Raw genomic sequence first — 27136 nt, 5'->3', positions numbered from 1 at the left:
CCCTCAGACAATGCAGCGATCCTTCAGTATGCTCCCTCCAGCAGTATGGTACTCCCTCAGTACTGCCCCTCCGAACAGGGCAGATGTCCCTCAGCATTACACTGACGTTTCAGCCGAGATTACACTGCATAATCCTGGAGTGGAATGTGACCCTACAACCTTCTAACTCAGAACTGACACCTCCCCTCTCTCTCTAACCCCAGAGAATTTCCCCTCTGCTGCTCACTGGCCACACACTCTTCCTCCACCCCCTACCGGCCCCCTCATGCTCCCCGGGTGCTCTCCCCACCCCCGCCTCCCTTGCTCCCCGGGTGCTCTCCCTCTATCTCTCCAACACCAGCCGATCTCCCCTCTCTCTCTCTAACCCTGGTGGTGGGGACAGGGGCCCCTGGGCAGAAGCTCACATGACCACCTTTTAATCGCTGAGCCCCTTGTTTCTGCAATTAAACCATGTGTTTAATGAACAGTGGGACACAATGTAACAGGACAAAGGAGCACCATCAGAAACAGACAAACTTTATTGAACTCAAACATTTACCAGATCAGGGCAGAAATCACACAGGCATCCCCAGCATTTGTACAGGGTCAACACAGGGAATAAGTCACTAATGCCCTTGGGAGAAAGACAAAGGCCAACGCTGGGCTGGGCAGATGTCGGTGCATGACCCTCGAGAGGGGGTCAGAGGTCAGCAGAAGGCCCTTGGGAGGAAGGCAAAGGCTACCGCTGGGCTGGGCAGAGGTCAGTGCATGGCTCTCGGAAGGTGGTCAGAGGTCAGCACTAGGCTGGTCAGAGGTCAGCACTGGGTTCCCAGGAGCAGATACGAGGTCATTCCTGTGCTGGGCAGAGGACAGCGCTGGGTTCCCAGGAGCATGTACGAGGTCAGCGCTGGACCCCTGAGAGGTCGTTGGTGCCTCTCTTCGGGCCAATAGCCTGATGGGAATCAGGAAGGGGTTCAAAGGGCACGCTGCAGGCGTATCAGATTCCAATAGGCCTGGCTCAGCAGTATCCTTGGCCTCCGGTTCGGATTGGATGGACTGAGGTGCGTGGGGACTCTCTGATTGGTCGGTATGGGCAGCAGTGGGGTCTTGAGTTGCCTGTCCAAGTTGGTTGCTGGGGCCTGGGGTCGGGGGTCGATCGGTCTCAGAAACACTGGGGCTCTGCGGGGAGTGGGGACCAGGCCCCGGATCTGGGAGCGAACCGGCGGGAAGGCGGTTCTCTGGGAGACTTTGGCCGTGCCATCCGGAGCTCCTGTGGTTCAGCTGCCTGTAGGTGCGGTTCATGTGGCTCCACAGTTCCGGGCAGCTTAGACCCTGCAACTGGTCCGGTAGAGTCATCAGCAGGTCAAGGACAACAGCAGATTCTGGGAGGAAGAGAAAGAGTCAGGGTAAGTATGGGCCTGACATGAAGCAACCTCTGGTCCACAGGGGGACAGACGGAAGGGGAGGGAGGAGAGAAACTGTACACTTATTTAACTTCACTGTTATATATTGTTATGAAGCACTTGTGTTTTTGTTAAATATATTTTTTGAGGAATTTCATAGTCAAACTGAAGAAATATAGACCAACTTTCCTCCTCCCGCCCCCCCCCCCCCCCCCAAACAGGGTCATTAAAAGGACACCGAAAGGACTTGTTTAACAACATCATTTACTGGTTGTCACATGACTCAAGGTAAAAATAGAACAGAAACCCTGGTAACTAAGGAAGACGTGTGCAAAGAAGTGACAGGTCAGCAGGTGGACTTTCTGTTTCCAGTTGTACTTTTGGATTGTTGCGAGTTGCAAAATGAACTGTTTAAAGGGGTTGGAGTTTTTTTTTAAATCAGCCTGAAGGGCAGAACCCCTGCGCAGCTCAGCCTGCAGGAGAAAAAAAAAAGAGAGAGCTTCCAAGGAGAGAAGAGAATTGCCAAGGAAAGAGAGAAGACCGCAACCTAGCTCAGCTTTCCAGCACCTCTCTAAAAGACCCTGAGAAGTCCACTGTGTCAATTCATCTTGTCTCCTGTCTTTAAAGAAAAGCCTGCTAAATCAATTCTCAACGCCACCTGAAAGGAACCATTCTAAAAGATCCCAGTGACCTGGCTACGTATACTCAGACGCCAGACTTGGAACACAACATATTTAATCTGCTGTTACTTTAAGAATGAGCAAGTATTCAGCCCAAGTGGGTTTTTTTGTCTTTTATTTTGTCACAGAGCGTTAAACAAAAATCCCTTTTCTTTTTCTGGTTAACTGATGTATGTGAGTGTGTGAGGGGCGAAGGTTAAAAGGGAACTGTTACACATCAATCTGTGTGTTTATGCTTTGCTTCATTACTGGTTAAGACTTGTTTTATAATAAACTGATAATTTTGTTTAATAAAGAAGCGCGATGGAGAATTGTGGTTTGGGCCTTCATTGACCCCGAAGGGTTTGAAAGGGACCGAATGGTAATAAGGTAAACTTCAGCAGAAATAAGGCAGCGTGTGCAAACCAGTAGCCGGCTGCATGAGAACTAAAAGACAAATACCTTCGCAGAATCTCAGAGGCCCAGATGTGTGTGCAGCCCAGATAAAATAATTGGGTCAAAAACAAGAAATGCTGGAATCACTCAGCAGGTCTGGCAGCATCTGTGGAAAGAGAAGCAGAGTTAACGTTTCGGGTCAGTGACCCTTCTTCGGAACTGAAAAATATTAGAAAAGTCACAGATTATAAACAAGTGAGGTGGGGGTGGGGCAATAGATAACAAAGGAGAAGGTGCAGATTGGACCAGGCCACATAGCTGACCAAAAGGTCACGGAGCAAAGGCAAACAATATGTTAATGGTGTGTTGAAAGACAAAGCATTAGTACAGATTAGGTGTGAATACACTGAATATTGAACAGCAGCAAGTGCAAACCTGAAGAAAAACAACCTGAAAAAAACAGTGGGTAAGCAAACTGAACAAACTAAGATGAAATGAAATAAATGCAAAAAAAGATTGCAAAAATTTTAAAAAGGAATGTAAAAAAAGGAAGAAAAAATAACTAAAAATGAAAGTAAAATGGGGGGGGCTGTCATGCTCTGAAATTATTGAACTCAATGTTCAGTCCGGCAGGCTGTAGTGTGCCTAATCGGTAGATGAGATGCTGTTCCTCGAGCTTGCGTTGATGTTCACTGGAACACTGCAGCAATCCCAGGACAGAGATGTGAGCATGAGAGCAGGGGGGAGTGTTGAAATGGCAAGCAACCGGAAGCTCAGGGTCCTGCTTGCGGACTGAGCGGAGATGTTCCGCAAAGCGGTCACCCAGTCTGCGCTTGGTCTCCCCAATGTAGAGGAGACCACACTGTGAGCAGCGAATACAGTATACTACATTGAAAGAAGTACAAGTAAATCGCTGCTTCACCTGAAAGGAGTGTTTGGGGCCTTGGATAGTGAGGAGAGAGGAGGTAAATGGGCAGATATTACACCTCCTGCGATTGCAGGGGAAGGTGCCTTGGGACGGGGACGAGGTGGTGGGGGTAATGGAGGAGTGGACCAGGGTGTCGCGGAGGGAACGATCCCTTCGGAATGCTGACAGGGGAAGGGAGGGGAAGATGCGACTGGTAGTGGCATCACGCTGGAGGTGGCGAAAATGACGGAGGATGATCCTTTGGATATGGAGGCTGGTGGGATGAAAAGTGAGGACAAGGGGAACCCTGTCACGGTTCTGGGAGGGAGGGGAAGGGGTGAGGGTAGAGGTGCGGGAAATGGGTCGGACACGGTTGAGGGCCCTGTCAACCACAGTGGGGGGAAATCCTCGGTTGAGGAAAAAGGAGGTCATATCAGAAGCACCGTCATGGAAGGTAGCATCATCAGAGCAGATGCGTCGGAGACGGAGAAACTGGGAGAATGGAATGGAGTCCTTACAGGAGGTAGGGTGTGAAGAAGTGTAGTCGAGGTAGCTGTGGGAGTCAGTGGGCTTATAATGGATATTGGTAGACAACCTATCCCCAGACATGGAGACAGAGAAGTCGAGGAAGGGAAGGGAAGTGTCAGAGATGGACCATGTAAAGGTGAGAGAAGGGCCATTTTCGCCACCTCCAGCGTGATGACACTACCAGTCGCATCTTCCCCTCCCTTCCCCTGTCAGCATTCCGAAGGGATCGTTCCCTCCGCGACACCCTGGTCCACTCCTCCATTACCCCCACCACCTCGTCCCCATCCCAGGGCACCTTCCCCTGCAATCGCAGGAGGTGTAATATCTGCCCATTTACCTCCTCTCTCCTCACTATCCAAGGCCCCAAACACTCCTTTCAGGTGAAGCAGCGATTTACTTGTACTTCTTTCAATGTAGTATACTGTATTCGCTGCTCACAGTGTGGTCTCCTCTACATTGGGGAGACCAAGCGCAGACTGGGTGACCGCTTTGCGGAACATCTCCGCTCAGTCCGCAAGCAGGACCCTGAGCTTCCGGTTGCTTGCCATTTCAACACTCCTCCCTGCTCTCATGCTCACATCTCTGTCCTGGGATTGCTGCAGTGTTCCAGTGAACATCAACGCAAGCTCGAGGAACAGCATCTCATCTACCGATTAGGCACACTACAGCCTGCCGGACTGAACATTGAGTTCAATAATTTCAGAGCATGACAGCCCCCCCATTTTACTTTCATTTTTAGTTATTTTTTCTTCCTTTTTTTACATTCCTTTTTACATTTTTTACAATCTTTTTTTGCATTTATTTCATTTCATCTTAGTTTGTTCAGTTTGCTTACCCACTGTTTTTTTCAGGTTGTTTTTCTTCAGGTTTGCACTTGCTGCTGTTCAATATTCAGTGTATTCACACCTAATCTGTACTAATGCTTTGTCTTTCAACACACCATTAACATATTGTTTGCCTTTGCTCCGTGACCTTTTGGTCAGCTATGTGGCCTGGTCCAATCTGCACCTTCTCCTTTGTTATCTATTGCCCCACCCCCACCTCACTTGTTTATAATGTGACTTTTCTAATATTTGTCAGTTCCGAAGAAGGGTCACTGACCCGAAACGTTAACTCTGCTTCTCTTTCCACAGATGCTGCCAGACCTGCTGAGTGATTCCAGCAGTTCTTGTTTTTGTTTCAGATTTCCAGCATCCGCAGTATTTTGCTTTTAAAATAATTGGGTGCTTGGCTCGGCACTAGCATCGAAATGTTCCTGAGGACTCAGAGTGTGGGAAGCCAGAGGGGCGAGAGACTTGGGCAGAGGGTAAATGACATCTTTTGTAATTGGGCCTTTCAAGTAATAGCAAGGTAACGATTGGGTTAAATCGGTCTATATTCCTTTTTCTGTTTCAAAGTACAAGAGGAGATTGTCTGACTGCAGCGATTGTAGAGGTACCACATGTCACATTGACTGACGTGACACAACCACAGTGAAGTTACAGGGTGTGATGGTAATCCTGTTGTGCTTTAATGTGACAGCTCAGACATTAACGTGTGTCAAGTCTTTTTTTGCTACTCAATAAAATATAAGCACTGTCAGCAATCAGGGCTATCACTTCAAATCATTTCAAAACTTGTGAGTGAAGAGGTTAAAGGATTAATTGACTCTGATACCCCGGAGGGAGGTAGGGAGGGAGAGCCAGGGAGGGAAGGAGTGAGCCAGGGATGGAGCGAGGGAGAGATGTACATTATACTGATCCGCACAGAAGCTCCTGTCTCTCTCTCTCCCTCCCCTCTCTGGGCAATGACAACTTCTGAGTGGCTCACGCCTGCCACCTGCTGGTTGAGGGACAGTGTGGCGAGTATTTCAGTTCCGACTCCGCCAGGGTCTCCACTTCTCGGTTGGCAACAATAACCTCCTCATCCTAAAACTGGCTGTTGTTCAAAAGACCCAAGATACTCCCTGCCCTCGTGGCCAGGCAGTTACAGCGTGGGTTATAGCAGAGGCGGCTATTCGGCCCACTGCGTCGGTGTTAGCTCTCTGGAAGTGCTACCAGTTGTCCCAGGCTCCTGTTCTGTCCTCACAGTCCTACAAACCTTTCCTTTTCTTTAAACAGAGGTCCAATTTCTTTCTGAAAGTTGGTATTGGATCAGCATTCACCACAGGCACTACTTTGCAGATCACAACAGCTCACTGTGCAAGGGGAGGCAGTGGCGTAGTGGTAATTTCACTAGACGTGGGTTCAAATCCCACCATGGCAGCTGGTCAAATTTGAATTCAATTAATAAATCTGGATTTTAAAAGCTGTCTAATGGTGACCATGAAACCACTGTCGATTGTTGTAAAACAAAAACCCACCTGATTCACTAATGTCCTTTAAGGAAGGAAATCTGCCATCCTTACCAGGTCTGGCCTACATGTGATTCCACAGCAATGTGGTTAACTGCCCTCTGAAATAGTCTAGCAAGCCACTCAGGCCAAGGGCAATTAGGGATGGGCAACAAATGCTGGCCTTGCCAGTGATGCCCACATCCCAAGAATAAAAAAAAATTCCTTTAATCTTCTCATCATTTTTCCTTCCAAAACTATCACTTCACGCCTCTCCGCATGGCATTTCATCTGCTATGTGTCTGCCCATTTCACCATCTGCCCTTGCCCTCCTGAGATCTGTCACTGTCCTCCACATTGTTTTCCACATTTGAGTTTTGGGTCATCTGCAAGCTTTGAAATAAGGACCTGTATAGCCAAACCCAGGGGATTAATGTACATCAGAAGCAGCAGTGGTCCTAATAGTGACTCTCTGGGGAACACCACTCCAGTCTGACAAACAACTGTTCATCACTGCTCTCTGCTTTCTGTCCCTTAACCAATTTTGTATCCACACTGCAACTGCCCCTTCAATTCCATTGGCCTCAGTTTTGTTAGAAGGAAAGCCCCCTCTACACTGCCCTATCAAACCCTCCCTTATATACAATTTGCAAACAGAAGCAGGAAATTCACCCAACTAGTGTTTCATACTCCATGAGACTCTTCCCACCCCTGTTCATCTACCCCCGCCATTGGAATCTCAAGTCCTTTCTCCCTCCCGTGTTTATCAAACTTCCCCTTGAAAGTATCTACACACTCGGCCTCAGCCACTCCCCCTGCGGGCAAGTTCCACATTCTCATCACTTTCTGGGTAAGGAAGTTTTGTCAACTCCTGGTTGGATTTCTCCGTTTATATTTATTGCCCCTAGTTCTAATCTCCCTGACATGGGGAAAACATCCTTACAACTTGCATGCTGTCGAACTTTTCCATTCTTGGAAACATCTCTATCGGGTCACCCCCTTAAGTCTTCACTTTTCCAGCAAAAAGAACGCCAGCCTTTTCGATCTTTCCCGATAGGTGTCACCTCTCAGTTCTGGCAGTATCCAAACGAGTCGCTCTTGCACCCTCTCCAGTGCCTCTGATATTTTTAATAATAAGGTGCCCAGCTCTAGTTACTGTTCTGCGAGTACGTTCTCAACAAGCTTCAATACAAGTTTCATAAAACTTCTTTGCATTTCAATACTATCCCTGTCGAAAGGAACCCATTTGCTTGTTTGCTTTACGACTGACCTGATGAATCGGTATCGCTACGTGCAGTGAATTATCTATCAACGCGCTCCCCCCCCCCTACCCCAGCCCCACAGGTCCCTCTATTCCACCTGCAACCCCATGCGGACACTTGCTTTCCAAGGAGTAGACGGCCTCCTTATTCTTCTGACCAAAATACACCACCTCACACTTCATATTGACATTCATGTGTTAATAATAGGACCATTTGCCAAGTTTATTACCATCAGGCCGACACTGAGCTGCCCATCTGTGAGATTCTGTCTGTCGAGGGGTGCAGACAGTGAGCCAGTGATTCGGTTACTCACCAAAGGGAGAGAGTTGTGGAAGGGTCACTCCCCTCACAGTGGCTGATAGAAATTTGTAGATTTTTCCAAAGTCCACGGGTGTATCCTGGGCCTGAGGATCTTGCACTGACGTGGGGCCGAGCTGAGTCACCGGGTCTCCAGCCGTCTGGCTGCTGGATCCTGTCTCAGGGATAGACTCACCAGGCAACACTCCAGCGTCGCTGCCTCCCGCAGGGTTCAGGGTCTGGTCAGTCACTGCTATCCTCGGTACGGAGTGCTCCCGAGATGTGGGCTCAGTGGCTGCGATCATCAGTGTCTGAGAGCAAGGGGCAAAGGTGAATGAGTAAGAGCCAGCGGCTGGAGTAGGGGAGGAAGGACGGGAGCGGGCCGGTGGGGAAGAGAGGCAGGGAGAGAGGGGTGTGGAGCAGGGGGCGGGGAAGAGGAGCACATGTGGTTGCTTGGGAGGGGGCAGTTGTGGTGACAGGCCACAGCGGGAGAAGGGGTGGCCTGAAGTCGTCGGGTGTGGGGCTGGGGGAAGTAACCGGGAAAAGGGGGAATCGGGGTGGAGAACAGAGCAGCCAAGGGGGGGAAGTGGGGGTGGTTTGCGGGGGGGTGTGGGGGGTCGGGAGAAGAGCAGCAGGGATGTGGAGGGTGTGGGGAGCACTCGGTGGGGGGGGGGATGGTAGTGAAGAGAGGTAGCTGGAGTGTGGTAGGTGATACAGCTGACAGGGGGGTGGGGGAGGAGAGAGAGCGACAGTCGGTGGGTTGGGAGGTGGGGGGAGAAAGAGGGGGACAGTTAGAATGGGGGAGGGCAGAGGGATCCCTCAAAGTGGGACAGGAGAGTCACAGCGGGTTGGCTTAAGGTGAAACAACACGACTCTCACTCCCTCTGTAAATTCCCTCCCCAGCTTCACTGTCCCGTGATTCCACCACCCCCCCACTCCTTGTGATTGCCCCCAGCCTCACTGCTCGCGCTCCCCCACACCACACTCCACCATCCATCCCACAATGCCGCTCTCCCTCACTCCCTGCAATACCCCTCTTCCTCACTCCCCTCACGCCTGATTCCCTCTCCCCCACGGGCCTCGCCTCACCCCTCACGCTGTCCTCAGGACCCCATCCCTGCGTTCCCTCTGCCCACTCCTGCCCAGTTTATGGTAGAGTCCCAGCTCACAGCCAGCAGCGATCAGAATCCTCACACTGTCCTTTACCTGAGAGAATGCAGTTGCAATCGCCTCGCCCAATTTCCCCGTCGCTTCTTCAGCAAGTTCCGTCCAGATCTGCAACAGACATAAAAGCACCATCAGCCCACAGGGACAGGAGGAGGCCATTCAGCCCCACGAGCCTGTTCCACCATTCTCTTACATCATGGCTGATCTTTATCTTAAATCATCGACCCAAAATGGTTCTGCAACACTCAATAAACTTTCCGAACAGAAATCTTAACAATCACAGTTTTGTAATTTTCAATTGACAACCCCCAGCCTCGACAGCTTTTTGGGAGGGAAGAGGGGTCCAGATTCCCACTCCCCTTTGTTTGAAGAAGTGCTTCCTGACATCACCCCTGAACGGCCTGGCTCGAATTTTAAGATTCTCCCTGCTTGTTCCGGACACTCCCCCCGCCCACCAGAAGAAATAAGTTTCTCCATATCGACCTGATTCCTCCTGAGGGGTGTGCCAGATCTTAGCACAGTTATTGCATAGAAACATAGAAAATAGGAACAGAAGTAGGCCATTCGGCCCTTCGAGTCTGCTCCGCCATTCATTATGATCATGGCTGATCATCCAACTCAGTAACCTGTTCCCGCTTTCCCCCCATATCCTTTGATCCCTTTAGACCCAAAAGCTATATCTAACTGCTTCTTGAAAACATACAATGTTTTGGCCTCAACTGCTTTCTGTGTTAGTGAATTCCACAGGTTCACCACTCTCTGGGTGAAGAAATTTCTCATCATCTCAGTCCTGAAAGGTTTACCCCGTATCCTTAGACTATGACCCCTGGTTCTGGACTCCCCCACCATTGGGAACATCCTTCCTGCATCGACCCTGTCAAGTCCTGTTAGAATTTTATTAACTTCTATTAGATTCCCCCCCGACCCCCCAAGTCTTCTGAACTCCAGCGAATATAATCCGAACCGACTCAATCTCTCCTCATACGTCAGTCCTGCCATCCCAGGAATCAGTCTGGTAAACTTTCACTGCACTCCCCTCTATAGCAAGAACATCCTTCCTCAGATAAGGAGACCAAAACGACACACAATATTCCAGCTGTGGCCTCACTAAGGCCCTGTATAATTGCAGTAAGACATCCCTGCTTCTGTACTCAAATCCTCTCACTTTGAAGGCCAACAGACCATTTGCCTTTTTTACTGCCTGTTGCACCTGCGTGCTTACCTTCAGCGACTGGTGTACGAGAACACCCAGGTCTTGCTGCATATTCCCCTCCCTCAGTTTATAGCTGTTCAGATAATAATCTGCCTTCCTGTTTTTGCTACCAAAGTGGATAACCTAACATTTATCCACATTATACTGCATCTGCCATGCATTTGCGCACTCACTCAACTTGTCCAAATCACCCTGAAGCCTCTCTGCATCCTCCTCACAACTCACCCTCCCACCCAGGTTTTGTGTCAACAGCAAATTTGGAGATATTACATTTAGCTCCCTCATCTAAATCATGAATCTATATTGTAAATAGCTGGGGTCCTAGCACCAATCCCTGCAGTACCCCACTGGTCACTGCCTGCCATTTGGAAAAAGACCCATTTATCCCTACTCTTTGTTTCCTGTCCGCCAACCAATTTTCTACCCATTGCAATACACTACCCCCATTCCCATGCACTTTAATTTTACCCTCTTACGTGAGACTTTGTCAAAAGCCTTCTGAAAGTCCAAATAAACCACATCCACTGGGGTCCCCCATATCAGCTCTACTAGTTACATCCTCGAAGAATTCTAGTGGATTTGTCAAGCATGATTTCCCTTTTGTAAATCCATGCTGACTCTGTCCGATTCTATCACTGTTCTCTAAGTGCTTCCGCTATAAAATCTTTGATAATGGATAATTTTCCCCACAACTGACGTCAGGCTGACTGGTCTATAATTCCCTGCTTTCTCTCTACCTCCCTTTTTAAGTAGTGGGGTTACATTAGCTACCCTCCAATCTGTAGGAACTGTTCCAGAGTCTATAGAATCTTGGAAGATGACCACCAATGCATCCACTATTTCTAGGGTCACTTCCTTAAGCACTCTGGGATGCAGACCATCAGGCCCTGGGGATTTATCGGCCTTCAATCCCGTCAATTTCCCCAACACCATTTCTCTACAAATACTGATTTCTTTCCGTTCCTCTCTCTCACTAAGCCATGTGTTCCTCAACATTTCTGGTATGATATTTGTGTCCTCCTTTGTGAAGACAGAACCAAAGTATGCATTTAGTTGATCAGCCATTTCTTTATTCCCCATAATAAATTCCCGTTTCTGACTGTAAGGGACCTACAATTGTCTTCACCAATCTTTTTCTCTTCACATACCTATAGAAACTTTTACAGTCAGTTTTTATGTTCCCCGCAAGCTTGCTCTCGTGCTCTATTTTCCCTTGGTCCTCCTTTGCTGAATTCTAAACTGCTCCCAACCCTCAGGTCTGTTGGTTTTCCTGGCAAATTTACATGCCTCTTCCTTGGATCTAATGCTATCTCCAATTTCCCTTGTAAGCCACGGTTTGGCTACCTTTCCCATTTTACTTTTGCACCAGACAGGGATAAACAATTGTTGCAAGGACAAAAGAACTGAACTCCAGAGGTGAGGTGAGAGTGACTGCCCTTGACATCAAGGCAGCATTTGAACGAGTGTGGCATCCAGCAGCAAAACAGGAGTCAACAGGAATCGGGGGAAAACTCTCCACTGATCACACCTAGCATCAAAGAAGAGGTGGTGTTGTTGGAGGTCAATCATCTGAACTCCAAGACATCACAGCAGGAGTTCCTCAGAGTAGTGTCCGAGGCCCAACCATCTTCAGCTGTTTCATCAATGACCTTCCTTTAATCACGTCAGAAGCAGGGATGTTCGCTGATGATTGCACAATGTTCAGCAGCATTCACAATGCCTCAGATACCGAAATAAAAGCCAAATACTGCATATGCTGGAGATCTGAAATAAAAACTCTGTCAGTGTGACACAGCCTGCAGTATAACTCCCAGTCAGTGTGACACAGCCTGCAGTATAACTCCCTGTCAGTGTGACACAGCCTGCAATACAAATCCGACAGTGTGACACAGCCTGCAGTATAACTCCCAGTCAGTGTGACACAGCCTGCAGTATAACTCCCAGTCAGTGTGACACAGCCTGCAGTATAACTCCCAGTCAGTGTGACACAGCCTGCAGTATAACTCCCAGTCAGTGTGACACAGCCTGCAGTATAACTCCCAGTCAGTGTGACACAGCCTGCAGTATAACTCCGTCAGTGTGACACAGCCTGCAGTATAACTCACGGTCAGTGTGACGCAGCCTGCAGTATAACTCCCAGTCAGTGTGACACAGCCTGCAGTATAACTCCCTGTCAGTGTGACACAGCCTGCAATACAAATCCGACAGTGTGACACAGCCTGCAGTATAACTCCCAGTCAGTGTGACACAGCCTGCAGTATAACTCCCTGTCAGTGTGACACAGCCTGCAGTATAACTCCCAGTCAGTGTGACACAGCCTGCAGTATAACTCCCTGTCAGTGTGACACAGCCTGCAGTATAACTCCCAGTCAGTGTGACACAGCCTGCAGTATAACTCCCAGTCAGTGTGACACAGCCTGCAGTATAACTCCCTGTCAGTGTGACACAGCCTGCAATACAAATCCGACAGTGTGACACAGCCTGCAGTATAACTCTCAGTCAGTGTGACACAGCCTGCAATACAAATCCGACAGTGTGACACAGCCTGCAGTATAACTCCCTGTCAGTGTGACACAGCCTGCAGTATAACTCTGCTTCTCTTTCCACAGATGCTGCCAGACCTGCTGAGTATTTACAGCATTTCTTGATTTTATTTATTTCCTTCCTCAGATAATGAAGTAGTCCATGTCGAAATGCAGCAAGACCCGAACAACACCCAGGCTTGGGCTGATACAGGTGGCAAGTGACATTCGTGCCACACAGGTGCCAGGCAATGATCATCATAAACAAGAGAGAATCTAACCATCTCCCCTTGATGTTCAATGGCATTAACATTGCTGAATTCCTCACCATCAACATCCTGGGGTTACCACTGACCAGAAACTGAACTGAACCAGCTACGTAAATGCTGTGGCTACAAGAACAGGTCAGAGGCTGGGAATTCTGCAGTGAGTAATTCCCATCCTGACTCCCCAATGCCTAGCCATGATCTACAAGGCACTAGTCAGGAGTTTAATGGAATACCCTCCACTTGCCTGGATTGGTGCAGCTCCAACAACACTCAAGAGATTCAACACTATCCAGGACACAGCAGCCCACTTGATTGGAACCCCATTCACCAGTAGCAGCAGTGTGCGCAATCTACAAGATGCACTGCGGCAACTGACCAAGACTCCTTCCAAAGCATCTTCCAAACCCGCGACCTCTACCACCTAGAAGGACAAGGGCAGCAGATGTGTGGAAACACCACCACCTGCAAGTTCCCCTCCAAGCCACACACCATCCTGACTTGGAACTATATTGCAGTTGATTCAATGTCGCTGGGTCAAAATCCTGGAACTCCCTTTCAAACAGCACTGTGGGTGTACCTACCCCACACGGACTGCAGCAGTTCAAGATAGCAGCTCACCACCACCTTCTCAAGGGCATTACGGATGGGCAATAAATGCTGGTGTGGCCAACGACGCCAAAATCCTACGAATCAATAAGAAAGTAACTGTCAGTGTGGCACAGACTGCAGTATAACTCACTGACAATGTGACACAGCCGGCAGGAGAACTCCTGGTCAATGTGACACAGCCTGCAGTATATCTCTATCAGTGTGACACAGGCTGCAGTATAAACCCGCCAGTGTGACACAACCTGAGGCTTTTTTTTAATTCATTCATGGGATGTGGGCGACGCTGGCCAGGCCAGCATTTATTGCCCATCCCTAATTGCCCTTGAGAAGGTGGTGGTGAGATGCCCTGAACCGCTGCAGTCCATGTGGGGTAGGTAGTTCAGTTCCTGGTCAATGGTAGCACCTAGGATGTTGATAGTGGGGGATTCAGCGATGGTAATGCCATTGAATGTCAAGGGGAGATGGTTAGATTCTCTCTTGTTGGAGATGGTCATTGCCTGGCACTTGTGTGGCGCGAATGTTACTTGCCAACTATCAGCCCAGGTCTGGATATTGTCCAGGTCTTGCTGTATTTCCACACGGACTGCTTCAGTATCTGAAGAGTCATGAATGGTGCTAAACATTGTGCAATCATCAGCGAACATCCCCACTTCTGACCTTATGACTGAAGGAAGGTCATTGATGAAGTAGCTGAAGAAGGTTGGGCCTAGGACACTACCCTGAGGAACTCCTGCAGTGATGTCCTGGAGCTCAGATGATTGACCTCCAATAACCACAACCATCTTTCTTTGCGCTAGGTATGACTCCAGCCAGCAGAGGGTTTTCCCCGATTCCCATTGACCACAGTTTTGCAGAGCTCCGTCAGTGTGACGCAGCCTGCAGTATAACTCCCTGTCAGTGTGACACAGCTGCAGTATAACTCCCAGTCAGTGTGACGCAGCCTGCAGTATAACTCCCTGTCAGTGTGACGCAGCCTGCAGTACAACTCCCTGTCAGTGTGACACAGCCTGCAGTATAACTCCGTCAGTGTGACGCAGCCTGCAGTATAACTCCGTCAGTGTGACGCAGCCTGCAGTATAACTCCCTGTCAGTGTGACACAGCCTGCAGTATAACTCCCTGTCAGTGTGACATAGCCTGGAGTATAACTCCCTGTCAGTGTGACACAGCCTGCAGTATAACTCCGTCAGTGTGACGCAGCCTGCAGTATAACTCCGTCAGTGTGACGCAGCCTGCAGTGTAACTCCGTCAGTGTGACACAGCCTGCAGTATAACTCCCTGTCAGTGTGACACAGCCTGCAGTGTAACTCCGTCAGTGTGACGCAGCCTGCAGTATAACTCAAGGTCAGTGTGACGCAGCCTGCAGTATAACTCCCTGTCAGTGTGACACAGCCTGCAATACAAATCCGTCAGTGTGACGCAGCCTGCAGTATAACTCACGGTCAGTGTGACGCAGCCTGCAGTATAACTCACGGTCAGTGTGACACAGCCTGCAGTATAACTCCCAGTCAGTGTGACACAGCCTGCAATACAAATCCGACAGTGTGACACAGCCTGCAGTATAACTCCCTGTCAGTGTGACACAGCCTGCAAAACAAATCCGACAGTGTGACACAGCCTGCAGTATAACTCCCAGTCAGTGTGACACAGCCTGCAGCATAACTCCCTGTCAGTGTGACACAGCCTGCAGTATAACTCCCAGTCAGTGTGACACAGCCTGCAGTATAACTCCCAGTCAGTGTGACACAGCCTGCAGTGTAACTCCCTGTCAGTGTGACACAGCCTGCAAAACAAATCCGACAGTGTGACACAGCCTGCAGTATAACTCCCAGTCAGTGTGACACAGCCTGCAGTATAACTCCCAGTCAGTGTGACACAGCCTGCAGTATAACTCCCAGTCAGTGTGACGCAGCCTGCAGTATAACTCCCGGTCAGTGTGACGCAGCCTGCAGTATAACTCACGGTCAGTGTGATGCAGCATGCAGTATAACTCCCAGTCAGTGTGACACAGCCTGCAGTATAACTCCCTGTCAGTGTGACACAGCCTGCAGTATAACTCCCAGTCAGTGTGACACAGCCTGCAGTATAACTCCCAGTCAGTGTGACACAGCCTGCAGTATAACTCCCAGTCAGTGTGACACAGCCTGCAGTATAACTCCCAGTCAGTGTGACACAGCCTGCAGTATAACTCCCTGTCAGTGTGACACAGCCTGCAGTATAACTCCCAGTCAGTGTGACACAGCCTGCAGTATAACTCCCAGTCAGTGTGACACAGCCTGCAGTATAACTCCCACTCAGTGTGACACAGCCTGCAGTATAACTCCCAGTCAGTGTGACACAGCCTGCAGTATAACTCCCAGTCAGTGTGACACAGCCTGCAGTATAACTCCCTGTCAGTGTGACACAGCCTGCAGTATAACTCCCAGTCAGTGTGACACAACCTGCAGTATAACTCCCACTCAGTGTGACACAGCCTGCAGTATAACTCCCAGTCAGTGTGACACAGCCTGCAGTATAACTCCCTGTCAGTGTGACACAGCCTGCAGTATAACTCCCAGTCAGTGTGACACAGCCTGCAGTATAACTCTCAGTCAGTGTGACACAGCCTGCAGTATAACTCCCAGTCAGTGTGACGCAGCCTGCAGTATAACTCACGGTCAGTGTGACGCAGCCTGCAGTATAATTCACGGTCAGTGTGACAATCTGCAGTATAACTCCCAGTCAGTGTGACACAGCCTGCAGTATAACTCCCAGTCAGTGTGACGCAGCCTGCAGTATAACTCACGGTCAGTGTGACACAGCCTGCAGTATAACTCACGGTCAGTGTGACACAGCCTGCAGTATAACTCCCAGTCAGTGTGACACAGCCTGCAGTATAACTCACGGTCAGTGTGACACAGGCTGCAGTATAACTCCCAGTCAGTGTGACGCAGCCTGCAGTGTAACTCACGGTCAGTGTGACGCAGGCTGCAGTATAACTCCCAGTCAGTGTGACACAGCCTGCAGTATAACTCCCAGTCAGTGTGACACAGCCTGCAGTATAACTCCCGGTCAGTGTGACACAGCCTGCAGTATAACTCCCAGTCAGTGTGACACAGCCTGCAGTATAACTCACGGTCAGTGTGACACAGGCTGCAGTATAACTCCCAGTCAGCGTGACACAGCCTGCAGTATAACTCCCAGTCAGTGTGACACAGCCTGCAGTATAACTCCCAGTCAGTGTGACGCAGGCTGCAGTATAACTCCCTGTCAGTGTGACAATCTGCAGTATAACTCCCAGTCAGTATAGAGTGCCCGATTGGCCAAGTCTCTCTGACCTGTAGGGGTGCTCTGAGCTGTTGCTGTCTGTGCTGTTTCTCCCGGAGTCTCTGGATGTAGTTCCGCTGCGTCAAACTCCGTATCGACCTCACCCGGAGCCCCTCGAGGTAGGCGGAAATCTGCAGACAGAGCAAACAGGGATTCAATACTCTCCTGAAAACCCACATAGGTGGAGTGAGGCGACCGGAGGGGGGGAGGGTAGAGTGGGGAGGGTAGAGTGGGGAGGGTAGAGTGGGGAGGGTAGAGTGGGGAGGGTAGAGTGGGGAGGGTAGAGTGGGGAGTGAGGAATCGGCAGTGGTGGGCAGGGAGGGAGTGGGCAAAAGGACAGGGGTGGGAGTGGTAGGTCGAAATGGCGGTGGGCCAGGGGGAGAGCAGGGCAGGAGAGGACGAGGGTGGTGAAGGAGGGGTTGGGGGTGGGGGGGTGGAGGGGTGGAGGAAGAAAGGGTTGCGGGTGCCTGGGGTTGGGGTGGTCCGGAAGTTGGTAGGTTTCCCAGACACCGGGGGCTTGGAGAGGAGGCAATGGGGAGGGTTCTTGGACTAGGGTCTCCGCTAACTGCAGCCCCGTGCCCACCTCCTCCCGATTCTTCCCGGGCACTGCCCTCTCAATGCTGCTGAGGTCGGGTTCCCTGGATGCACTCTGCCTCATCAGTGCTCGGAGCAGCAGGCGCTTGTCTCTAACCGTCCAATCAGCAATCTCACTGTCGATCTCCATCCACTGTTTTGCCAAATCCACCCCATAACGGCGAGGGGCAGCTCGGGCCCTGACAGGAGGCTTCATCACCACACAGCGTACCTGGAGGGAGAGAGAGAGGGAGGGAGTCAGTGAGAGTTGAGGCCTGGGAGAAGAGGAGAAAGAGGGGTGGGCGGCGAGGAGGAGCTGCAGTAGGAGTGGAGGACAGGAGAGGAAGGGGAGCCGGGAGGGGGTGCGGGCATGGCGGGGGGAGCAAGAGAGGGAGTTCTCACTCTCTCTTGCCCCGGCTCCCTCCCGCTGCCTCCTTGTTTCTCGCTCCCCCTCCCTGTCCGTCTACCTCTGCCTCTCTGTGTGTCCATCCCTCTCTCTTCGTCTGCCGGTCTCTCCCTTTCTGTCTGTCTGCGTGTCTCGCTCTCTGCTTCTCACACACTCCGTCTCTCTCTCACTCCCTTTCTGCCCTTCACCCCTTCACTCTCTGTCTTTTCCCCCCCCCCCACCCCCCGTTTGTCTCGCTGCCCCAGTCTGTATCCCACTCCCTCTTTTCTTGCTCCCTCTCGCTTCCCCCGTCTCCCCTCTCCTTCCGTTTATCTCCACTCCAGCTCCATCTTTCTCCCCTCCTCCTCCCCAGTCCAACCCCGCATCCTCCGCCTCAGTCCGACCGCACCTCCCTCCTCCTCCCGAACCCCCCTCATCCTCCAAACCCCCTCCCCGACCTCCCTCCTCCTCCTCCGACCCGACCCTCCTCCTCGTCCTCCGATCCCTCCCTCCCCATCCGACCCCACCCTCCCTCCCCCTCCAACCCCACTCCTCCTCCACCCTCTCCTCCTCTTCCTCTGAAACCCCCCTCCTCCTCCGTCTGACACCCCCCCGCTCCTCCTCTGACTCCCTACTCCTCCTGAGACCCTTCCCCCACCTCATCCTCTGACCCCCCTCCTCCTCCTCCTCGGACACCCTCCTCCTCCCCTCCCAGACCTCTTCTTGTCCGCCTCCTCTGACCTCCCTCCTCTGACTCCCCTCCTCCGGCAACACCCCCTTCTCCTCCAATGACCCCCCACATCCTATGACCACCCTCTCCCCCTCCTGACCCCGCTGCCCCTCCTCCTCCTCACCCCCACCGCCCCCGCCCCTTCTCCTCCGAACCCCTCCCCCTCTGACCCCTCTCCTCCTCCTCCGACCCTCCTCCCCTTCCAACCCCCCTCCTCCTCCTGACACCCCTCCCCCTCCTCTGACACCCCCTTTCCCTCCTCCTCCTCTGACCCCCCAGCCCTTCTCCTCTGACCCCTCCTCCTCCGCTGACCCCCCTTCTTCTCCTTCTCCTCTTCCTCTGATCCCTTTCCCCCTCCGATCCCCCTCCTCCTCTGACCCCCCTCCCCATCCGACACCCCCTCCTTCCTCCTCCTCCGACCCCCCACCCCTTTTTCCTCCTACTCCGACCCTTCACCTCCTCCTCTGACCCCCACTCCTCCTCCTGAGCCCCCTCCTCCTTCTCCGACCCCACTCCTCCTCCTGAGCCCCCTCCCCTTTCTCCGACCCTCGCTTCCCTTTCTCCTGCTCCCTCTCCCTCCTCCGACCCCCCCTCCTCCCTTGACCCCCGCCCTCCTCCTCCTCCTCCGACACCCCCTCCTCCTCCTCCTCTGACACCCCCTCCTCCTCCTGTGACTCCCTTTCTCCTCCTCTGACCCCTCCCTCCACCTCCTCTGACCCCTCCCTCCACCTCCTCTGACCCCCCCTCCACCTCCTCTGACCCCCCCTCCACCTCCTCTGACCCCCCCTCCTCCTCCTCTGACTCCCTTTCTCCTCCTCTGACCCCCCTCCTCCTCCACTGACCCCCCCCCACCTCCTCTGACCCCCCCCGTCCACCTCCTCTGACCCCCCCCGTCCACCTCCTCTGACCCCCCCCGTCCACCTCCTCTGACCCCCCCCGTCCACCTCCTCTGACTCCCCCCGTCCACCTCCTCTGACCCCCGCCCCCGTCCACCTCCTCTGACCCCCGCCCCCGTCCACCTCCTCTGACCCCCGCCCCCGTCCACCTCCTCTGACCCCCCCCCCGTCCACCTCCTCTGACCCCCCCCCGTCCACCTCCTCTGACCCCCCCCCCGTCCACCTCCTCTGACCCCCCCCCCCGTCCACCTCCTCTGACCCCCCCCGTCCACCTCCTCTGACCCCCCCCCCCCGTCCACCTCCTCTGACCCCCCCCCGTCCACCTCCTCTGACCCCCCCCCCCCGTCCACCTCCTCTGACCCCCCCCCGTCCACCTCCTCTGACCCCCCCCCGTCCACCTCCTCTGACCCCCCCCCGTCCACCTCCTCTGACCCCCCCCCGTCCACCTCCTCTGACCACCCCCCCCGTCCACCTCCTCTGACCCCCCCCCCGTCCACCTCCTCTGACCCCCCCCCCGTCCACCTCCTCTGACCCCCCCCCCGTCCACCTCCTCTGACCCCCCCCCCCGTCCACCTCCTCTGACCACCCCCCCCGTCCACCTCCTCTGACCCCCCCCGTCCACCTCCTCTGACCCCCCCCCCCCCGTCCACCTCCTCTGACCCCCCCCCGTCCACCTCCTCTGACCCCCCCCCCCCCGTCCACCTCCTCTGACCCCCCCCCGTCCACCTCCTCTGACCCCCCCCCCCGTCCACCTCCTCTGACCCCCCCCCCCGTCCACCTCCTCTGACCCCCCCCCCCCGTCCACCTCCTCTGACCCCCCCCGTCCACCTCCTCTGACCCCCCCCCGTCCACCTCCTCTGACCCCCCCCATCCACCTCCTCTGACCCCCCTCATCCACCTCCTATGACCCCCCTCATCCACCTCCTCTGATCGCCCCCCTCCACCACCTCCTCTGACCCCCCCATCCACCTCCTCTGACCCCCCCCATCCACCTCCTCTGATCGCCCCCCTCCACCACCTCCTCCTGACCCACTCCTCCTCCTCTTCTGACCCCCCTTCTCCTCCTCTGACCCCCCCTTCTCCTCCTCCGACCCCCCTCCTCCTCCACCTGCTCTGAGCCCCCTCCCCCTCCTCTCCTGACCACCCCCTCCTCCTCTCACCACCCCCTCCTCCTGCTCCGACCCCTCCCTCTACTCCTCTTCCGGCCGCCCCCCCCACTGATCCTCCTCTGACCCCCCTCCCCACTGACCCCCCTCCCCACTGACCCCCCTCCTGCTTCTGTCTCTCTGTTTTACTCACGTCTCGAGAAGAAAATGGGACGGAATTCGCAACCGGAAGTGGATGCCCTTGAGCCGGAAGCTGCCAGGACTAAAAATGGCGCAGACGCAAACCGGCCGCCATGTTTGTTACTGGCAGAAGACAAAGTCTGAACCAAAGAATAGGCCAGCGATTCGGGGAGCAGAACAGAGGGAGCGCCGCACTGTCAGAGGTGTTATTATTCAGATGAGACATTAACGGAAAGCCTTTATGCCAGGGGTGGCAGATTACAGTTCTACAGTTGCTTAGAGAGCTCTTGAGACAATTTTGGAAGGTTAAAGTCATTGAAAATGTATGTTACTATGAATCAAATCAGCAACAAATGGACATTTTTGTCAAGATGTTTTAAATGAGAAGATTAATTTATTGACTTTCTCTTCAATATGTTGGACATTGATTTAGAGAGAAATCTGGCATTTTTCTGCTTGCAGAAGTGGTCAATATTTGCCTTTGCACTTGTAGCAATGTAGGGTATTCCAGATAGATGTCATTGTGTCAGTAGTGATCTTGACCACTCACTCTCTCTCCCTCTCTCTCCCTCCCTGTCCCCCCCCCACCCCCTTCCCCCCACGTCCCCCCCCGTCCCACTCCGCCCCCCCGCCCCACTCTGCCCTCCCCTGTCCCCCTCTCCCCCTCCCCATGTCCCCCGCCCCCTGTCTCCTGCCCCCTCTCCCCCTGTCCCCCGTCCGCCTCCCCATGTCCCCCGCCCCCCCCCTTGTCCCCGCCCCCCCCTCCCCCTGTCCCCCGACCCATCTCCCCCGACCCATCTCCCCCGCCCCCTCTCCCCCGACCTCCCTCCCCCGCCCTCCAACATCAGCTAATCTGGAGATTATCTCATTGCTGCCTGTGGGATCTTGCTGTGCATGACTTGGCTGCCGCTTTTCTCTCATTGCAACAGTGACTAAACTTCAAGGTGACTTCCCTGACTGTAACCCCTTGTGTCATCCTGTTGTTTTCAAAGATGTGATTGGTGAGGCCACACCTGGAATATTGTGTGCAGTTTTGGTCTCCTTGTCTGAGGAAGGATGTTCTTGCTATAGAGGGAGTGCAGCGAAGGTTTACCAGACTGATTCCTGGGATGGCGGGACTGACGTATGAGGAGAGATTACGTCGGTTAGGATTATATTCGCTGGAGTTCAGAAGAGTGAGGGGGGATCTCATAGAAAACTGTAAAATTCTAACAGGACTTGACAGGGTAGATGCAGGAAGGATGTTCCCGATGGTGGGGGAGTCCAGAACCAGGGGTCATAGTCTAAGGATATGGGATAAACCTTTCAGGACTGAGATGAGGAGAAATTTCTTCACCCAGAGAGTGGTGAGCCTGTGGAATTCGCTACCACAGAAAGCAGTTGAGGCCAAAACATTGTATGTTTTCAAGAAGGAGTTAGATATAGCTCTTGGGTCTGAAGGAATCGAAGGGTATGGGGGGAAATTGGGAACAGGTTACCGAGTTGGATGATCAGCCATGATCATAATGAATGGGGAGCAGGCTCGAAGGGCCGAATGGCCTACTCCTGCTCCTATTTTCTATGTTTCTATGTATAAATGCCATTGTGTTTTGTTTCCAGTTGCTGTCTCGTGTGAGCCCTGAAAGATGTGAGAGTTCAGAGAGTGTGCGGATAATAACAGACTCGACCGAACAGAATGAGGCGACAGGATTGGAGGCGAAATGCATTTATTTCTTATTAACACACAGGTGTGTTACTAAGTGGGCCATACTGTGTACAGGAGCAGTATGGTTGATTTGTGGAGGGTGTGTTAAGGAGCTCCTCACTATTCCCCTAGACAAGACCATGTGGGTTACTGAATTTTAGTTGATCTTTGGACAACAACGCTTCCTTTGGTTTCTATGCTGGTGGTAAGCCAGTCAATGACGTTCCCCTGAGTGTTAGACTCCCCTGTCGCGAGGAGGTTGATTGTTCTGGGTGCTAAAACACGATCCCACAGGTTGACATCGATCAACTCGCCCACGTAATTTGGATCCTTCCCGATGCTGTCCTCCTCGTGGCCCAGGATGACGTTGCCCCGAATTACGATGGGCGCGGAACCTCGCACAGTCTTCCGGGCCGTGGGCTGCCCATTGACGTACAGGTTGACCAGACCTTTGTTCGCTTCCCGGGTGGTGCAGATGTGGACCCAGCCCCAGAGGTTCGCAGGCAGCTGGAATCGAACCTCCTTGCCGCTGAAGCTTACCGTCATGGTGCTCTCGTCCTCCCGGCGCAGCAGCAGATCACTGGGGGTGCTGGATTTGAAGGAGAATAGGGTGTGCTTAGTGCGGAGCTCGGTGTTAAATCTCAGGCACAATGTCAGGTCATTGAGACTCATCTCCTTCTTCTGGACCAGCACCGCATGCTCACTCCGCGTGTTCAAAAGAAACAGCAGCGATTCCCCGATTAATCCTACAGTGGGAGACAGGGTGAGTGTGTCAGAATACTGGGTCACTCTGGTTAATACCACAGGGGTTGCAGAGACACGGCTCATATTGACTTGAGCACAGATTATTAAGCAGTGATTTAATTCTTATGTTTGAGATGAGTGTGTGAGTGCGACTATTTACAGATCCATGTGTGTTTTAATCAGTGTGACAATAAAAGTGTGTATTTACCTTCACGTTTGTCACCAATAACAAGCGGAGTAACCAGGCAAGCGATGGATATCAGGAGAAAGATGTTCATTGTGACTGTCAGTTGAGGAAAGAGAATTCTGGTTAGGATCTCAGCACAGATGCACAGTGAACCCTGAACCCTGAGCCTCAGCCCAGATACGCCATGAACCCTGAGCCTCAGCACAAACACAGCATGGATCCTGTCGATCCGCATGTTCCAAACACCCTGCACATTATGTTTAGTGAGGAGCCTGTCGCTTCTTTCTCTGTCCAATCTCTGCCTCTGTGCTTTGAACTGGTGCAGTTGGTTTGAAGCTAAAAAGCCCTAGTGCATTGACTATTTCTACCCTGCCCCTCCACACTGTTCCTTACCCTCTCCCCTCACCAAGGTGGGAGGGAGGAGAGGAATGTGGGTTAGAGGTGGAGGGAGGAGAGGGAGGACCTGGTATGGAGGTGGGAGAAGGAAGAAAGGAGGGTGGGAGGAAAGGGAAGGAAGGGAGAGGAGAGTGAGGGAGGGAAGGAGAGATGGAGATGGGAAGAGGAAGGGAGGGTGTTGAGAGGGAAGGAGGTTGATGGATGGGGAGGGGTGGGAGAGGAAGACGCTCTCCCTCAGTGAGGAAAAGACCAGTGTACACATGGGGAACCTTCCCCTGGGTCTTGTTGGTCTCTGGGTCCCGATTTATACAATGGCGACACTCCCGTGTCACTCACAAACCCAGTTGGATTGTTTACAAGTTTTAAAATAATTCTTAAGCACACCTGGGACAGGGAGTGACTGCCGTGCTTGGGTAACATCCCTTATTCAGGACTCACTCGCTCCAGGAGGTGGAGAGCGTAGCCTGTGGGTATACCTGCAGTCTCTGCCAGCTGTCTGAGGGGGCAGGGCCCGGGTACTGGCCGATCTGTGTCTTGCCCCTTCACATCAGAAAGGCTTCACTTACCTCAGTCTGACCACACAAGCAGACGGATTCCTGGTCTGTGAAATTCAGTCCTCTGATCCAGGGCCATTTATGCCCAGGCCTCGAAGTCATGGGCCAATGAGGGGAGAAAGAGGCAGGGGTGGAGCATACTGGCAGTGTGGGTCACCTCGCCCACAATCGGCTCCGTGGCAATCTCTTGCCTTTGGATTCCAGTCAATATTGATCCTGAAGCAAACAATCAACATGACCCACTGGCTGTTGCCAGAGTCCTTGCGAAGGTTGGGCTCACCTTGTACTGGAGTCTCCTTAACTTTGCTATACCAACCCTCACTTGCTGAGGGAGGAGAGAGGGAGCAGGGTGGGGGGGTTGAGAGGGAGAGAGAGAGCAGGCGGGAGGAAGAGGATGAGGCAGCAGACTGGGGGGTGGGGGTGAAAGAGAGAGAGAGAGAGAGAGAGTGTGTGTGTGCAGGCTCAGTGGGATGGGGGAGAACACAGGCTGGGCGTAGGGAAACAGAGAGAGGGGGTGCGCAGGCTGGGGGAGAAGGAAAGACAGAGCAGGCTGGCGGGGCAGGGGGGGTGGTGGAGAAAGAGATAGAGAAAGGCTTGGGGGAAGAATCACAGAATTGTTACAGTGCTGAATGAGGCCATTCGGCCCATCGTGTCTGCACCGGCTCTGCAGATGAACTGTTCACCTAGTGCCACTCCTCCGCCTTCTCCATGTAACCCTGCACATTCTTCCTTTTCAAATAACAGTCCAATTCCCTTTTGAATGCTTCCATTCAACCTGCCTCCACCACACTCTCAGGCAGCGCATTCCAGACCTTAACCACTCGCTGTGTGAAAAATGTTTTTCCCCATGTCGCTTTTGCTTCTCGTACCAATTACTTTAAATCTGTGCCCTCTCGTTCTCGATCCTTTCACAAGTGGGAACAGTTTCTCTCTATCTACTCTGTCCAGACCCCTCATGATTTTGAATACCTCCATCAAATCTCCTCTCAGCCTTCTCTTGTCCAAGGAAAACAGTCCTAACTTCTCCAATCTATCTTCATGACTGAAATTCCCCATACCTGGAACCATTCTCGTGAATCTTTTCTGCACCCTCTCGAACGCCTTCACCTCCTTCCTAAAGTGCAGTGCCCATAACTGGTCGCAATACTCCAGCTGAGGCCAAACTGGGAGGGAGAGAGTGAGAGAGAGAGAGAATGCTGGGGGGAGGAGAGAGAGCAGACGGGGGGGGGGGGGTGGGGGGGGGGGGGGTGGTGGGGGGGGGGGGTGGGGGGTGGGGGGGGGGTGGGAGGAGGGGAGGGGAGGGAAGGGAGAGGCGAGGAGAGGGAGATACAGCACAACTACTCCAGTAATTGGAGACTGCGTACAGTTTTGGACTCCACACTGCAGAAGGATGTTTAGGCAGTAGAGAGGCTTTGACATAAACTAGATCACCTGACATAAGGAGCAACAAATACAATAAATGACTCCAGTTTGGGACTGTTTTCACTGGAACAGAGGAGATTGTGAGGTTATTTGATGATGTTTAGAATTGCCGAAGGCAGGAAAAAGACAGAAGCACAAGGAGAGAAGCAACTGTGTAACAGCCCCGACAACCAATTTTATCTGCAGCACCTGCGGAAGAGTCTGTCACTTGAGAATTAGCCTTTATAGCCACACCAGGCGTGCAAACTACTGACCACCTCCAGGCACTTACCCATTGTCTCCCGAGACAAGGGGGCCAAAGAAGAAGAAGAAGATGAAGAATTGTGAAGGATTGGAACAGACTGTTTCAGTGGTTCAGGTGTGCAGAATGAGAGGACACAAATATAAGATTAACTATTAACAGACTTTGGATCATTGGAACAGGAGGAGGCCATTCAGCCCCTCAAACCTGTTCTGCCATTCAACCAGTTCATGGCAGTTCTATATTTGAACTCTCTTTACCTGCCTTGGTTCCCTACGCCTTAATACCCTTGCTTAACAAAAACCTGTCAATCTCGCTTTTGAAATTTTCAGTTAACCAAAACGTCAAAGCTTTTGTTGGGAGAGTTCCAGATTTCCACGAACTTTTGCGTTCTGTTGCTAAGGAGAAGAGAGACCTGGAGAAATGTTCTTTTTATGTAGAGGGTTGTGAGGCTGAGGCACGCCTGGAGTGAGTGAGTGAGTGAAGCAGAGAACAGGGTAACGTTGAAGGATCCATTAGATTGATGGTTGAAGGAAAAGGAGAATAAAGGAAGAAGATGGGTTCATGGGGTTAAGGAGAAAGATCAGCACAGGCTGGATAGGTTGATTGGCCCGCTTCTCGATTGTAGTTTGTATTTAAGCAGTAACAAAGGTCAGGAGTGAATGTAGACATAGTGGAGCTGTTACTAGAGTGCCCACCTGGACGGTGTCTACCTGCAGCTGACTGAACGACACTGGGCCGAGTGCTTGGTAGACCTCATGGCCTGGCATGTTCCCCACTCTACCATTACCATCAAGCCAGGAGACCAACCCTGGTTCGACCCTTGGTAGAATGACAGTCACCGAGCTCAAGAAGAACTTGGAGTGTGTTGACACCTGTCTCCCCATCACGGCAGAGATGTGTGTGTTGACAGAGATTGCAGCCGACACACCGGTCAGGGCGGCCTAGCCCGACAAGGCCAACAGTTGGCAGGCTCATTCGGGCCTGAGCTGATCACAGGCCGACTGTTGACTCGTTGAATCAACAAATAGACTTTGAGCAAGCAAGATGTTTAACTCCTTCAGAAGAGAGATTTTGAGATGAATTCATTGGAATTTTCAGGCTTGGGGGAGGAAAAAGGAGGAGCAAACCTGAGCTGTGGTGAAATGCCAGTGGGTAGCAACCAAAAGTGAGGACTTGAAGGGAGAAGGGCAGCTGGGGGAGTTGTTCTGC

The 27136-nt window shown here is 52.4% G+C and overlaps 2 protein-coding genes across 4 annotated transcripts; both read right to left on the bottom strand.

Annotated features, from left to right (window-relative positions):
* Positions 1–495: 495 nt before the first annotated feature.
* Positions 496–20752, bottom strand: snapc2 (small nuclear RNA activating complex, polypeptide 2). Of its 3 annotated transcripts, none has more exons than XM_068023905.1 (6): positions 20710–20752; positions 17410–17631; positions 16838–16957; positions 8949–9017; positions 7759–8053; positions 496–1361 (listed from the first exon to the last, which is right to left on the bottom strand). In XM_068023905.1, exons 2-6 carry the CDS (start codon positions 17614–17616, stop codon positions 766–768), a joined length of 1287 nt encoding a protein of 428 aa, XP_067880006.1. In that variant the 5' UTR covers positions 17617–17631; positions 20710–20752; the 3' UTR covers positions 496–765. The 3 variants fall into 3 exon arrangements, with proteins under 3 accessions (XP_067880006.1, XP_067880005.1, XP_067880007.1); XM_068023904.1 differs by lacking the exon at positions 20710–20752 and adding an exon at positions 17867–17995; XM_068023906.1 differs by lacking the exon at positions 20710–20752 and adding an exon at positions 17867–17995 and having other exon boundaries at positions 7939–8053.
* Positions 20753–22385: 1633 nt separating this feature from the next.
* Positions 22386–24416, bottom strand: LOC137357581 (serum amyloid P-component-like). The gene is made up of 3 exons (XM_068024017.1): positions 24274–24416; positions 23333–23407; positions 22386–23126 (listed from the first exon to the last, which is right to left on the bottom strand). The coding sequence occupies exons 2-3, from the start codon at positions 23400–23402 to the stop codon at positions 22528–22530; spliced, it is 669 nt and encodes a 222-aa protein (XP_067880118.1). The 5' UTR covers positions 23403–23407; positions 24274–24416; the 3' UTR covers positions 22386–22527.
* Between the last annotated feature and the right edge of the window lie 2720 nt (positions 24417–27136).

Source organism: Heterodontus francisci, chromosome 48 (genome assembly GCF_036365525.1).
Source record: "Heterodontus francisci isolate sHetFra1 chromosome 48, sHetFra1.hap1, whole genome shotgun sequence".
Taxonomy (NCBI): domain Eukaryota; kingdom Metazoa; phylum Chordata; class Chondrichthyes; order Heterodontiformes; family Heterodontidae; genus Heterodontus; species Heterodontus francisci.
This window is presented reverse-complemented; position numbering and strand designations above follow the sequence as displayed.

What these genes read in the sequence shown, in the direction of transcription:
- snapc2 (XM_068023905.1), bottom strand. Translation starts at nt 17,616, where the DNA reads ATGAAGCCTCCTGTCAGGGCCCGAGCTGCCCCTCGCCGTTATGGGGTG. An exon ending in CCGGGAAGAATCGGGAGGAG is followed by an intron (nt 16,958 to 17,409) that starts GTGGGCACGGGG and finishes CTCTGTCTGCAG; the next exon opens with ATTTCCGCCTACCTCGAGGG. An exon ending in TCCACAACTCTCTCCCTTTG is followed by an intron (nt 1,362 to 7,758) that starts GTGAGTAACCGA and finishes TCTTCCTCCCAG; the next exon opens with AATCTGCTGTTGTCCTTGAC.
- LOC137357581 (XM_068024017.1), bottom strand. Translation starts at nt 23,402, where the DNA reads ATGAACATCTTTCTCCTGATATCCATCGCTTGCCTGGTTACTCCGCTT. An exon ending in TATTGGTGACAAACGTGAAG is followed by an intron (nt 23,127 to 23,332) that starts GTAAATACACAC and finishes CTCCCACTGTAG; the next exon opens with GATTAATCGGGGAATCGCTG.